This window comes from Alternaria postmessia, assembly GCF_024291825.1.
Source record: "Alternaria postmessia strain BMP 2775 chromosome Unknown scaffold_34, whole genome shotgun sequence".
Taxonomy (NCBI): domain Eukaryota; kingdom Fungi; phylum Ascomycota; class Dothideomycetes; order Pleosporales; family Pleosporaceae; genus Alternaria; species Alternaria postmessia.
The window spans coordinates 121231-135927 of NW_026260107.1; the positions used below are offsets into that span (position 1 = coordinate 121231).

Below are 14697 nucleotides of genomic sequence, written 5' to 3' on the forward strand. Positions count from 1 at the left end.
CAACCAATCGTACCCGAGAATGCACATATGAAAGACTGCCGCACGCCATTGATCGGGTGCTCATCCGATCACACGCACACCTTCAAACCCATTGACTCACGGCATGCCCGCTGTTGTTGTGTTAATACGCGAGTCTGTGAAAGTATACGTGCGAATTGCGTTCTCTTAGCGGCTAGACGGGTCACTGCAAAGGACTAATTCACCATAACGCAACGTCAAGCAAGTGAACACATGCACCATAGCATTGATATTTTGGCAGCTATCATGCATCAGCATTCATAACTATAATAAACGAATTCATGCCGTCATACAGTCATATCGCAGTAATGGGGGTATATCAACAATAATCCACCCTCCTACAGCCATTCTGTCAGCCATTCCCATTACTCATATCCTCAGCCCCATTATATCACGTCACTTCTCCCATAAAACCATATCTCTCTCTAAGCCCTATCAACGTATCATAACCGATAGGGTCAGATACACATGCGTCCGACTCCTAGCCGACCACCACCATAACCTTAGGCTTCTTACCAGGCCGCTCGCGATCTTCGTTGACGACCCTAGTGTGTTCCCGGATCTCGTTGTCAATGTCGTCTTCGTCTTCGTCTTCGTCTTCGTCTTCTTGATCGTCCTCCAAATCGATAACGTGCGTACGTTTCCGGGAGGGACCACTGTCGCTAACTGTAGAAGGGCTGCTCCCACAATCGTCTAGTACTTCAGGTGCGCTAGATCTCAAAGGCAACGTTGGTGCCATGAATCTACGGAGTCCTTTCTCGTTGATCAGTGCAGGCTTTGCTTCACCATTCGCCACGCCATCAAGAACCCGCAGCTGCCTACGGAGGTCTTTGACGTCGCGGTCTGGGTCGAATCTTGAGACCTCTCGGCCGTTGACAAACTTCAGGTTCAGCGCGTCAGCGCGGTTGTCGCCCCAGTACCATGTAGCACCAGGCTCTTTCGCTATGCGGTGGTCATGCTTTCGTGAAAAAGCCCGGGCTTCTACTACAGCTTGTCGGCCAACATCGAGCGTTGGAAAATCGCCATAATCGGACTTGAGAAAGTATGCCATGGGATCCCGCTCGTACAGGCGGCCGAGGACGCGGGAGTAAGGGATCGCGAGTTCCTTGTCTGCTGGGTGTAGTGGAAACCATTCCGCATAATCAAGTGCTACACGCGGAGCTGCGAAAGCGAAGATACGAAGTTAGCGCATAGCTCGTGCATTTCGTATAGTCAGAACTTACCTTCAACGTTTTGCTCGGTGACCCAAAGCTTGTTGCCGCGTGAGCTGTCGCTCGTATAGGCAGATCCATATATCCAGACTTCTGAGTTGTATGGTCTTCCTTCATCGTAGTCGTTGGTGGACGCTTTTTCGAGATTGGTCCATTTCAGTCGGATAGACTTGATGCTCAAGACATCGGTGCACTTAGACTGGCGCTTGTTGGGTAACAGGCGGACGGTGTCACCAACACCAAGCATTTCAGCGCCGATGTAGATGCCATGGCAATAGATGCTTGTGTTTGGCCAAGTCCCACGGAAGCGGTGCTTACCCACAAGAGAGAGCGTTGATGACAGAGCTAAGGCATTCTTAATGCTAACGTGCCAATTCTCTTGAGGGATGCGGCGCAACAGATCACCCCAAAGGACGAACGGGCGTATTTGTCGTAGCGGTACATACTTGTGCCTGAAGTTGAGTTTACGAAGTCAGTGTTTGTCTCACATACATTTTGTACAGGGACACTGCTTACTGTTTAGAAAGAGATTTGTTCACGTTGTTTGGGTCTGGAATTGGCTCAACCCGCACGCCTGTGTTCGACACATTCTGTTGCTGATCAGAATCGACAAGGTCGGCAATCGTAGTACCAGTGGCGGCCTCAGTGACAAGACCGGCCACCCACTGCGGAGCACCCAGGTTGTTCTCACGACGCTCATCGTACAGTCGGAATTCTTTCGTGTCGGTTTCGTCTCGAACTAGATCAACACCGTCGGGTATGTAGCGAATATACAAGACAATGTCACCGGTGCGTGGTACCCATTGCTCGTTCGTCTTGATATCATCAAGTAATCTAGGGAGCAATTCTTGCTCTGCTCTCCAGTCTGGACTTAACGGTTCTTCAATAGACTCATCCACGTGCTGGTCTCGGCGGAGCTTGTCAATGAGATTCCGATAGACGTCCGGAGTTCCCTCACCATCGACGTTGCTCTTATCTAGGCCTGGCGTAATCTTCTTCAGGCGCCTTTTGTGCTGTGCTGCTAGGCTAGGAAGCGCGCTAGGTTGAACACTGCGAGAGCTGGAAGGGCGACTCGAAATCGGTGCGGACGAATTAGACTTCTGCGAGGTCACACTCGGTGTTCGCGTCCGCGAGCTATTTGGTGTAGCTCCGGGAAGGACGCCTACGCTGCCGCTGCAAACCTTGCACGGACAACCCATGCCGATCCCGTCGTTCTCCATCATATACTCAAAATGTGGGAAGAAGCGATTTGGAGAGTCAAAAGGCTTCTTTCCAGGATGTCCATATAGATAGCGATCGACATGAGCTGGGTTGGAGGGTCGCGGACGCTGCCATAGCGAGTATCCAAATGGCAGAGCTTCAAGGATGTACTGGACCCCTGGCCGAGCCTCTTTGCGAGCTTCCATCCATTGTCGGCCGATTTTTTCTAGATATAGAGTTGGAGGATCGACGCGAGTGTACATCCCCGGCGCGGGGACGTGAAGGGGATCGCCATCAGAGCAGCCAGGGACGAGTCGGACTACAACCCGATTGGACGGCATGTTGGGTTTCTGGTGTAGGGAGATTGTCCGCAATGAACTGCGTACATGTGGCGGCTTAGATACTTACGTAGGCTCTGGGAGAGTTCTTAATTAAAGCGTGTTTGCAGACGTCATGAGAAGACGGTAGGCGAGAGCATGTTTGCAGGCAGTCGCGTTTGCGGCTTCAGACGCGTGAGGAAAGTACGCAGTGAGAGCGAGGACGCGTGAAGAAGGCGTGCTCGGCAGCTAGCGTGACTCATCAATCATCAAACATCAAAGACAGCGAACACTCCAGCTGTCTCTCTCACACGGTGAGTATATCATCCAAATTCACCTTTACAGGCCGGCACGTGAAAGACCCTGGAGTTGAGGTCCAGTCGGTTTGCCATCCAGATCCCTCGGCGCGGATCCCTGCTGCCGAATGCAGGCACAGGCACCAGGAACACGGAACTTAGCGGACAGCCCCTAATAAATCCTCCAAAACAAAAAACACCTCAGGACGCGAAACGACGCCACAAACAGAGTTCGCTCGTGCGACACAACGTCTAGAAGACGGCACAGCGATGATGTCTCCATCTGACCCAGGAAATGAATGTGTCCCACTGAACCCCAGGCCGTGAAGCACGCCACCATCCTGTCCCTTTTCACAAAAGCTCCCGACGAGCTTCCATGATCACCAGCTACTGTATCCATGGCGCACCCGTTCCCGACGCAGCACCGTGCAGCTCCAGCGCGCTCCACCGATGACCAGCGACATGAGTGATGGTCAGGAGAATGGGATGATTTTCTAGCCATGTTCGGTTTAATTCGATACTATAACGGTCATTAGCGCGTGATAGAGCGCAGACGCCAGGTGCTCGAGGCCTTAGTAGGAACATGTCAACAAGATTCGCCCCGTACAAGCTTTCGCTTGCCATCATGGTGCAAGCGGATGTGTCGTACCTCACGGCTGGAGACAGGATAGCTCCTGATATCTTCCTCTGACTCTCAACTCACTTCAACCGTCGTTCGTTATCTTCACCCGTCCGCTCCCAAGCTATAGTGCGCGATATAGCGGCAAGCCACCCGCACGAGCGATCATAGCTGCGAGAACGTCGACTGTTTCTTCTGCCGGACGGAACAGCATTACACCTTTCGATTCACAAGCAATATAGCTCACCAGTGCCATCACCGACCTAATGAACTTCATTCGCTCCAAGCGCGCCAAATCATACTATCCTACCGAGGATGACCGGCCGGCAAAGCGCATCTCGACACCGGCTGGCCAGCGTCTCTCCGTGATCCTCGAAGCCAAACGCGGCAAATCACCTGCGGCCACACCGTCCAAGACGGCCAAGATTGAGGTCACCACCGAAAGTACATTCTGCAACGACCCATCGCATCAGCATGTCGGACCGGTACAGCATGGACATGTGCACAGGAACGAGAAGAAGGGTGGCTTTATGTCGGTGTTGACGGGCGGCAGACTGACCACGCCGAGGGAGAGCAGCGAGGACCGACCACACAATGGGAGCAATCTTAGTGTCAGCGTATGGAGTGATAGAGATGAAGAGAAGTTTGGACACGTCCGGCAACGAAGACGACGGGGGCTCAGTGCCTGGGGATGGAAGAAGATTGCTGTAGTTGCCGCTATCATCATTGCGCTGATTGTGGCTTTGGGCGTTGGGCTGGCCATGGGACTGAAGAAGGATCACAAGAGGTATGTTGATATTCCAGTTGGCGTCCACAAAGACGTCTGAGGCTAACGACGTTTGTAGCAGTTCATCTGAAGCTTCCACATCTACAGGCGGCTCAACATCGGCTGGTAGCGACAGCAAACCTGCATCAGACAGCAACTCCGACTCAAACTCACCCACCGCCACCGACTCTCCCTCATCCGTATCCTCATCTTCTTCCTCACCCGCTGTCCCCTCGAACTTCCCAGTCGGTAGCTGGTCGCTTGTACTGTTCCTCGACACCGTCAACACCGGATGTACCGCGGATCCCGATACCTGGACCTGCCCGCCAAACACAAATTACTACGACGATCCACAAAAAGCTCTCACGATCCTCAACTGGGACATCAGCGGCTCATCAGGCTCGTATAAGATATCGTCCGGCGCACAAGACGACACGTTCGATACTACATTCCAAAATGAAGATCTCGAATTGTTAGACTCAGGGAAGGACACGGAGCGATACAGGTTCCAGATCTCGCGGTCAAAGACTGTCAACGTGACTGGTAGTCTTGGAAACAAGAGGGGCGACTTTGAGTGCGACTACGGTGCGACGAACGTGAACGGGTATCTGTACACGAAGATGCAGCAGACGTATCCAGACGACACCATCGCTGTGGGAAAGGTCGCGAACAAAGCATGGCCATACGGTAAGCATCAACTTCCTCTGCGCATAGCACGAGCATCAACTAACTCAACGTAGCCGCACGTATCGAACAAAGTGTAGCAGGTGGACAAGGGATACCAGCTTGCACGAGCTCATCCGGCGATGACGCCAAGCTCAAGGCTCAGGATGCCAGCACATTGTGCTCCTGTCTCTACAAGAACTGGACACCCCAGTCTTCATTATAGAACCAATTGGAAGTTTCTTTGTTAATATTGTCGTTGTTGTTCTTGTTCTTGTCATCTAGCGTTTCCTTGCATCAAGCTCTATAGGTATTTGGTGAGCCAGGCGTAATATTGATATTTGCATAGCGGGGTTTCAATCTCTAGGAAGAGGTAATGATAGTGGTTTCTCCTCGAATGAGGTCTGGGAAGTATTGTGTATCTGGGTGTATTGACTTTTGCCAGCTGCAGTGACTGACGGGATGTAACCGACGAGTTCGCCCATTCTTACTGACTAGCAGGTATCAAGATTTTCAAGAGTATAGGTCAGAGGACGCAAACGGCTGGCGCGTGATCTGATGTAGTCCTAGGCTAATCGTTGTTTTGTTTTAAGCTGATTTTGACGACTATTGATTCTGGCCTGCTGTTCTAATCTACGATTATAGCGTCTACTTCCAAGTCTCGCCGCGTAGACTAATCACACATGGCATGCATCATCGCCAACTCTCGAGATGAAGACTCAAACCCCCACAATAAAATCATCACATCCCCAATATCAACCGAATGTGGTAGGAAGCCTCGTAAGTTCAGGTTGTTTTACTAACAGGTTCAGATACCACTGATGGGTACGATGCACATTGTCAAAGAATGTATGTAGACAGATGGGGCTATGTTTCGATTGGGGTAGGCATCCTACTCGTACCACACGTACATTGGCTTTTGATATATCACGAACCCCAACAGCCCATCTCTATGACAGCAACGAAGCCATCTCCAATGTGTAGGAACAGCTCATGAGCCAGCCACCTCATCAGTATCCGTACAAGTTGACGCGCTCATTCGTCGACGCCTTGAGCCTCTGGTTCTCCTTGATGAGCATTATGCGAATCGCCCACGCACAAGCAATCGAGCACAGCGCAAACGCAGCGGACGCGCCAAATCCAATGCCGTACCTTGGCTTATCCGTGTCGGGCCAGAGGTACGCACCGTAGATGTAACCTGCAGATGTGAAGATGCAAAGTCAGTGTATGTCTCGCATTGCATTTGGTACAAGCCATAACTTACCAATCTGGCCACCGACATTTGTCATGGCAAGGACGACGGCTTTCTTCTCTTTCGTCTGGCTGAGCGTCGAAGATGCCCAGCCGATGATGACGGAGTTGACGGAGTAGGCGCCAATGGGGAAGATGAAGCACGCGACGTATCGGCCGGCAGTGTTCAAGGTACTGGCAGCGATGACGAATCCAACAATGGCGACCAGCAGTCCGCCGGTGATGTGCCAGGTACGTTCATGCATGCGTCCTGAACTCCAGCCTGTAGCGATACCTGCCGCGCCGGCAAGCAGGAAGGGAGGACATGTCAGCACCAGAGTGATTGTGGTGCTGAAGCCGAGAGTCTTGACCACGCTATCATCGCCATCAGTAAGCTTTTTCCTAGAACAGGTGTGAATTCAGGTCCACTTACGTTGGGAAAAAGGAGTTGAACGAGCAAGCACTGAGATGGAAGTTCTGCATGAGACAGAATAACCAAGTCCTCTTGTCGCGGCACGCCTGTCTCAGTCCCTCCATCATACTGACAGGTTCTGTAGAGTCGCCAACGCGGTCGCGTTCCATACGCGCATGGGCGAGTTCCCGTTCTCTAGGGTTCAACCAACTGGTAGTCAATGGAGTGTTGGGTAGCATGAAGAAGCCCCAGATGGCCACCAATGCCGTCACCGCCCCTTCAATTATGAACAGCCAACGCCATCCTGCAATGCCCCTTGCGCCATCTAGCTGGAACACGCCAGCAGCAATCAAGCCACTAAACCCAGTAGCCAGGATTTGCGCGCAGTAAAGCAGCGCAATACGTGTTGCGACTTCCTTCCGCGTGTAGAAGATGGAGAGCATGTACGTAGCTCCAGGATAGAAGGGCGCCTCAGTGATACCCAGGAAGAACCGGCATGCGACCAGTCCACCAAAGTTCTGCACCAGCGCTGTGCAAGCTGATACAATTGCCCAGACAAACATCCACGTACTCATGTAGATACCAGGTCTTATCCTTGTGATGAGCATATCTGTACACATCAGTTTCCTATCAATCGCGGACAGGGTAAAGATACTCACTCGACGGGATCTGCATCAAGACGTAGCCCACGAAGAGAATGCTAACGCAAGTGTTGAACTCAACTCCAGACATTCCCAAGTCCTCCTCTAGATTGTTCAGACGTGCTTGCGCAATAGCATTGCGGTCAACGTAGTTCAAAAAGTACATGACGCATAAAGTCGGCTGTACCCCATGCACATTAGCCAACCACATCTTTCTCGCTCCGATTCAATCTTTCCCACTATAACTTACCATCAGTCTCCAGTCGATCTTCCGTACAAGTGCAATCTCTTCCGGATCTGTCTTCGCCTCCGCGCCGGTATAGTCCACCGCGCCAGCATGCTTATCGGGACCAAGCTCACTCTTGTCTTCCAAGTGCGCCACAGCCACGGGTTTCTCGTCCGTCGGCTCAACGGTAGGTTGGTGTTTTGTATCCATCTTGGCGAGGTTCTTTCAAGCCGACTTCTTCGCAGGAGAAGTTTTTGGACCGGACGGACTGGAAAAGGTAGCCAGCAAGCAAAGTAGGATGCGCGCTTCCTTTTGTAATGCATAATGGCGGCATGGTGTGTTAACACACATGTTCTAATCACCCGCTTGGCGTGGTATTGGCATAGGACGCATCCAAGACTTTTCCCCGCACTGTACTGCAATATAGCTTCCTCGCGCACTCCAATCTATTCAGCCACTAAGCTTGGCCTGCAGATCTTATCGTAATAAACAGTCCATATGCACACTATCCAAGACTTTTCGGTAGTAGTTTTGACGCCGGTAGGGAGAATATGTGTGGTTTCCTGGTTGTGGGTTCGCACGGGGTGCCTTTTGGCTGGGAATCTGGGGAACAACTGGGGCCGACAACGTTGTTTTTCTGTGGAGAAGCTGAATCCATTGGCGCGGTTCCATTGTGCGCATTTCGCATAAGGTGATCCGTTGGCGGTAAGTCTTTCAGCTGGAACGTCGTACTGTTCGGAAGCGGTGCGACCGTTGGCTCACATCGTGCGATGGCATGTTTTCCGGTGGTTCGCCCTACTTGCTTTTGCCCACGTTACTCACATGATGCAGAATACTTCAGCTCTGGAAGCTAGCGCTATGTATGTGCAGATGTAGTATTTATCATATATCTCATCAATCAGCTGAACAATGTGCATAGTCGTTACTCATAAATGTGCCCCTCGCCTATCCAGGATTGTACCCATGCATGGTTTTGTCCAATTACCTGGAGGCTGATAAGTCACCGTCCCAGTTTGCTCCTAACAAATAGTGCCGAACTTGTATTCCACCTGCCCGTTTCTGATCGGCGGAAAGACACCAGCGTCGATGAGTCGAAAAGCGTCCCACTCAGCCGCACCCTCTGTCTTAAAGTTCCACCAGAACCAGCCCTGAGTTTTGGACTCAAAGGCTTGGATTTGGGCCTCAATGTAACGTCGAGAGTCGTCCTTGTAGGAAGCTGGCCAGGTTGAGAGGTTGTTTTGCCAGGCGCAAGATCCAATGTAGGAGCTGCCGGCGAGAGTGCCGTCGTAACGGGCGCCACGGCCGTAGCCGTTGAGGTACTTTGCACAATCTCTGGTACGGTGTCAGTAGGGGTCTCACGTGTCACAAAGGTGAGGGCTGTCTTACGTCATGGCTCCTGTCCACTCTCCAACTAAAAGCAATGCAAGTCAGCAAGTTTTAAGAAACAGTTCGGTCATCTGATCACATACCAAAAGTCCATTTGTCCGCGCCATTGTACGTGTCAGAGTTACTGCAGGCGTATGATGCGTGGCCGGAAGGTGACATTTGAAGGAGGGTGGGGTCAAAAACTTGATATTCGTGGTGATCCATAGCAACGTTCACCGCGTTCGCATCCCCGGGGGTGAGGAAACCATTCCAAGTGTTTGGTGGCGTGAAACCATCGGAAAGGATCACTGGGGTATCTGAAACCTCTCTGATCTGGCCATAGCCATCGCGGTAAAATTGTGCAAGCACGTCCCGGTTAAGACCGTTGTACAATGCAGGCTCGTTGACTAGCTCAATGCCAACGACGACATCCTGATACTGTGCTTGCGCATACTTTTGCGCGATGGTCCGATGAACCTGCAGAGTCTGCGCGACTGTGTCGCCTTCTTGCCAGCGGGGCTTGTCCATCCGTTGGCCGGAGTTGTCGAATCCGTTCTGCGAGCCTGGTAGGCCATGGAGGTCAATGATGATCTTGAGCCCTAGGCTTCGCGACCAATCAATAGCGGCGTCGATGTAGACGGCTGCACCGCTGACATAAGCCGAACCGAACGTGTCGTATGCCCAGAAGCCGACAGGAATACGAACAATGTTGAAGCCGGACTGTTTGATCTTGTTGAAGTCTTCCCATCTAACCCACGTATCCCAGTGGTTGCGGAGGATACTAAGTGCTGCGTCATGCCCAAGCTTCTCGCACAAGGTGAACTCTGTGAAGCATTAGCTTCTAACCCTGTCGCATCTTGCGGGAAACCCTTACCGTCAACTATATCCCCCGGACGACCCTGGTTTGCTGCGTCAAAGATCGAGGGCGTGATCCAACTGTGTGGAGATACTTAGTAACACATCCTCAAGTTATCGGAAGTCAAAGGTAGCTTACGGTTCCAGGACCAACCATCCTCCAATGTTGACACCACGAATCTTTTCCGACCCCCAAGCGAAGTCGACTCCACGTTTCTCACTGGAAATATATCAGCAGCTGCTTGAAGCAAACTTTGCTAGGGAAAGAGTAGTGAGTGCGGGAGTTGCCACGCCTCAGCCGGAAGTGGAAAGACGTATTCCGCCGCATCGTAGACAACACTTACGTGGGAGCTGCAATCGCGCTGGCGCATAGCGATAAAGCCACAAGTGCGCGGCTGAAAATCATGATGTCGAGTAGTATACGAAGCTAAGAGTAAGAGCGAAGGCCCTGAAAATGTGGCGGTCGTGAACCAAGGTAAAGGTTAAGGGGTGCGCGTAAATGAGCAGTACGTTTACGCTTGAGATGGGCTGTCACTGGAATAGGAACCACAGTTGGTAAGGGTGGTGTTCGCGTGCGCCCCTTGCAAGTGCTAACCTGGTGAGTCGCAACTGCTATAGCAAGGGATGACTGGCAAATATACCTTGTCAGATCTGAGCGGTATACGTATAGTGAAATTAGCAAGTTTTCTTGGTATACTCATAGTCAGCTTAGCAAGTTCTCTTGGAGGTAAACTGGCGTGTGACCTATGACCTAACAAGGAAGGCAAATTGGACGCCGTTGAAGCGAACCTTACCCCGGAAGTACGGATAGAAGGCTACGTAGATGTCGATCCGGTCAGGAGGTTGTTTGCTAAGCACACCGTATGTAGATGTGGCGCATGTGACGCGTTCACGCGAACGTATTTCGCGCGTAGACCTGATGTAACACCCCGCACAGATTCCGGCGAAAACGGGCATCGTGGACCCAAGACTCTAGGCGTGAGTGTTTTCTCCTGATGCGTGACCTTCTACATTTTCGCAGAAGTCTTGAGAAGAAGACGGACTTGCTGCAGAGTAATCATACTTGCGTAGTCGCCTAGAGCCTGAAACACGTTATAGGATTAGGCCATTCCAACCGCGCAACGTGATTGATCGGGCATAAGCTTAGAGTGACAGTCGCAGATTTAGGTACCAGAAAACCCCAGACGGAGTATGACGACCCCAGAAGCTAGAGTGCGTAGTATAGGCCAGGTGATCTAGGATTTACAAGCTAATTTAGCGGGAACCTGTAGTATGGTCAAGGACATGGCAATGCAGTTGCAGTTTTCCATGCATCATTCTAGGCCATCGGAGGAAAGCTGTCACGAGCGATGTCGGCAGTTCGCTCTGCGCGTTTCTCCTACTTTTTTCTCTGGTTGCATGACGTAGTGCAGCTCGGAGACATAACACCCTGAAAATCCTCAAAAGATTGGTTTTGCCGATGCGCAGCGAAGGCGCCAAGGCAGATTCCATTGTCACTTCTTTCGGGAAAGACTCGCACCGAAGCTCTGCCGCGAATAGGGTCCTTTCGTGCAACCACACGGCTGGCGCAGCATCTGAGAATAGAGTATCAAAAGGGGTTTGATTGCGTGCAGCAAGTATCGACAGGGTAGAGTAGCGAGGGTTGTATTTGGTTGGGTGGCGGGTCGATTGGATTGAACGCATGGGGCGAGGAACGACGGGGATAAGCAAGACGCTGCTTCCGGGAATGCCAACGGCAGCTGACATAACAATCTACCTAGATGAACTTGTGCAGTATCGCAGGCGTGGTGGCGAACTAGGATGGAGGTATGATGGAGTGATGAGATGCGATGTCGAGACGTGAAGGTGCGATCAAGGTGTGGCGTGGCGGCTTACGGGCCACAAGAGTAACGCCGGCAGGTTGGGACGAATCAGAGGCAGTTGGTACCATGTCGCACCACACGCAGAGTGCAACCAACGGACGTCAATATATCCAGTCAAATAATCCGACAGGCTCTTCTAACGACTGCAATCACTTGTTTCTTAGCACCCATCCGCCCAGCCATAGAAAGCCTGGTACAGCGGTGACAGCAGACAGCGCTCCCAGCACCGCTGCCATCGTGCCCCATCCACTGTCCTCCACGAGAAATCCAGCCAGCAAGGGTCCCACCATGCAGCCTCCAGCGAATGCGCAGTTGTATAGTGCATAAGCCTGCGCGAACGCACCACCTTTGCCAAATCCTGGGCGTCCATTTGCAATCATCTTCTTTTCTTTTGCTTCAGCAACAGCGGATATCTCTGCCATGACTGGTGCAAAGGTCATGCCTACGAACAATCCAGTGACAGCCAACAACGCGCATATCAACACCTTGTCCTTCATTGTGTTCTCGTCTATGAAGCGGAGGCAGACGAGGGGAGGACAGCCACACAGGAAGCCTACGACAACCACATAGCGTCCGCCGTATTTATCGCTCAGCCAACCCCACAACGGCGAGAGGAGGCTTGGAATGATGATCGGAAGGAACAAGAGTGCGGCGCCTGTTGAATTCCAGTTGAATGTGTTTGCGGCATGGATAGTAAGAACAGAGTCGAAGGCTGTCAACAACATGGCCTGAATAAGAGCGCAGAACAGTGAGGCGAGTAGGCGTCGGGAGTACAAGAGCGACAGGACTGGTGGTAGACGGTCGCGTAGACGTCGACGAGGCGGACTGTTCTGCTGCGTTTCGACGAACGACGCTTCTTGCTGCAATACGGTCTTGCTAGCATCTTGGTCAAGGTCCTGACCTGCCGGAGCGATGACCGGCGTTATGGTCTTGTCTAAGTATGCGTTTTCGTCGACGGATGGGCGGCCCGTAGCGTTTGTATCCCATCTCGCGGCAACCTTCTTCTCCACGAGCAGCAACCGGAGAACCACGTCCAAACCAACCAGTGCATAGCACATGCCAAAGACAGCATTGTAGCCAGCCTTGTCGTAGACTACGCCACCCAAAATAGGGGATATGAGCATGCCAAGAGAAACGCCTATAGTCAGCCACCCAGTAGCTGTTGCGAGTCGCTCTTGAGGCACTGTGTCAGCCAGCAAGGCGAGGCCGACGACCCATACCACAGCCGCTGATGCTCCCTGCAGTATTCTTCCAACGATGAGACCGCCAATCGAGTTGCCAAAGTTTAGCAGGATGGTAGCTCCCAAGAGGACTAGCAAGCCCAGAAGAAGCGGAGTTCGGCGTGACGAGCCGCGGTCTGCAAGCCACCCGCAAATGGGCGAGAATGCAAGAAGCGCAGCGCCATATACGGCGACGAGTACCGAGACCCAGTACTGGACTTGGGCGTCTTCAACATGGCTAAGCGAACCTATTGCGAAGGGTATGACAGGCACAATGACACCATACAGAAACATGTCCTTCTTTTGTCAGCTCCAAGCGATAGCTATATTAGGAATGACTACTTACAGTAAAAACAGCCAAGGAAATAGTCCCGACGATGAATGCATCCGAGCTTCTGACCTTGAGCATGAACGGCGGCTTGGATCCATGATTCGTCAATGACGACAGCCACGAAGATTTCTCCATGTCTGGGGTTGCCATTGTTGGAGGCCGCGGAACATCCTTATGTATGCAATTCGTCCTGGCATCATAATGAAGACTTGGAGCAGTACCATGGTCTTCATGTGGCTCTTCGATAGCATGGTCTGCCATTATTGCCCTAAGAAGGCGCTACGATAGTCGCACCGGCTCCAAAGCACGATTTGGTCTTCTCTTTCGGTCCTATTACCAACACATCTCTCCAAGCAGAAAAAAGAAGGAACGAAAGTGACGGAAAACACGATGCAATGTGTTTGGCGTCGATGTTGGTGTCACACTTTAGATGATGCTCTCGTTCGTGGTGGCGCGATCGCAGCTTCCTTCCAGCCTCGCGTCCACGGACTCCCGGGGCCGCGGCCTTGGCTAATGTCATAACATATCCTTCACGAGAACCGTTTTCTGAGTTTTCGGAGACTCCTTTCTTACGTACAGGACTCTCAAACATGCCATCTCCCGCTTGATGTCGTTCGAATTATGCATTACAAGTTGACTTTTGTTTTTCCGCAAGGAAGCAATTACCGACTATTTGTAGTATATGTTCACACGGTCCACGTCGCCTCGCCGATCAAGCCGACAGATTTCGGTAATTGACTATGTTGTTTACACGACGGTTCGGCACTTGGCTTATTTGCCGATAGCTGAGGATGCAAGAGAAGATACAGACATGTGCAGCCATGCGATTTGTTGAGAGAAGTGAGAGAAGTGCTTGATAGGTGTGCCTGGAGATGGCCATGTGAGTAGGCGGTGATGAGCGAAACTTAGCAAGGTTCTGTAGTATCACGGGCCTAGCTGTGCATCATACTATCGTGTTCGGCGAACACATAACTCGGGATTGCGCGTTGTGGTTCGAAGCGCAGTGACAGCACTCTCTGTTGCTACCAACGCTCAGCAGTGCAGTACTATGATAGCGACAATCGCCTGCAGCATACCGAAGCCGTGTGGGAAAGTCGAGCAAGGTCTTGATCCGGTCAGAACGTTGTGAGTTAACTTCTTGATCCTTTCGGCGCATGGTGGTCGTCGCGGGTACCTCTGGTGTGAACTGAAGAAAGCTTAGCTATGCATAAAACCCGCGTGGACTTCCTGCATCCCGGTACCTCAACTTCACCAAAGGCCACGCACTTCTACTCACTATCAATCATTCGACTCACTCGATGGACCTTTCCCTCTACTAATACCCGGGTACTGCAGAACGCTTTTCTAGGTATCGATGACATCACTCTCAGATAGCTCTTTGCTTCTTTCTCATCTCGCCACTGATTGTCGCCCTTCCGCCACATGTGACCTTTTTCCTGGCTGTTTCATGAAGTTTGAGGTGTGT

General features: G+C 51.8%; 5 protein-coding genes across 5 annotated transcripts; 1 reads left to right on the plus strand and 4 right to left on the minus strand.

Moving 5' to 3' along the window:
* Nucleotides 1-499: 499 nt before the first annotated feature.
* J4E82_006060 (uncharacterized protein) lies at nt 500-2770 on the minus strand (the record flags this gene model as incomplete). The annotated part of the gene is made up of 3 exons (XM_051732320.1): nt 500-1179; nt 1242-1681; nt 1746-2770. 3 exons carry the CDS (start codon nt 2768-2770, stop codon nt 500-502), a joined length of 2145 nt encoding a protein of 714 aa, XP_051587895.1.
* A 1157-nt stretch (nt 2771-3927) lies between these two features.
* Nucleotides 3928-5316, plus strand: J4E82_006061 (uncharacterized protein; the record flags this gene model as incomplete). The annotated part of the gene is made up of 3 exons (XM_051732321.1): nt 3928-4448; nt 4507-5114; nt 5168-5316. 3 exons carry the CDS (start codon nt 3928-3930, stop codon nt 5314-5316), a joined length of 1278 nt encoding a protein of 425 aa, XP_051587896.1.
* A 784-nt stretch (nt 5317-6100) lies between these two features.
* J4E82_006062 (uncharacterized protein) lies at nt 6101-7809 on the minus strand (the record flags this gene model as incomplete). The annotated part of the gene is made up of 5 exons (XM_051732322.1): nt 6101-6288; nt 6355-6695; nt 6754-7342; nt 7392-7554; nt 7624-7809. The coding sequence occupies 5 exons, from the start codon at nt 7807-7809 to the stop codon at nt 6101-6103; spliced, it is 1467 nt and encodes a 488-aa protein (XP_051587897.1).
* Nucleotides 7810-8618: 809 nt separating this feature from the next.
* J4E82_006063 (uncharacterized protein) lies at nt 8619-10225 on the minus strand (the record flags this gene model as incomplete). The annotated part of the gene is made up of 6 exons (XM_051732323.1): nt 8619-8931; nt 8986-9010; nt 9069-9788; nt 9839-9900; nt 9959-10039; nt 10164-10225. 6 exons carry the CDS (start codon nt 10223-10225, stop codon nt 8619-8621), a joined length of 1263 nt encoding a protein of 420 aa, XP_051587898.1.
* A 1605-nt stretch (nt 10226-11830) lies between these two features.
* Nucleotides 11831-13367, minus strand: J4E82_006064 (uncharacterized protein; the record flags this gene model as incomplete). Its single annotated transcript, XM_051732324.1, has 2 exons — nt 11831-13198; nt 13248-13367. The coding sequence occupies 2 exons, from the start codon at nt 13365-13367 to the stop codon at nt 11831-11833; spliced, it is 1488 nt and encodes a 495-aa protein (XP_051587899.1).
* Between the last annotated feature and the right edge of the window lie 1330 nt (nt 13368-14697).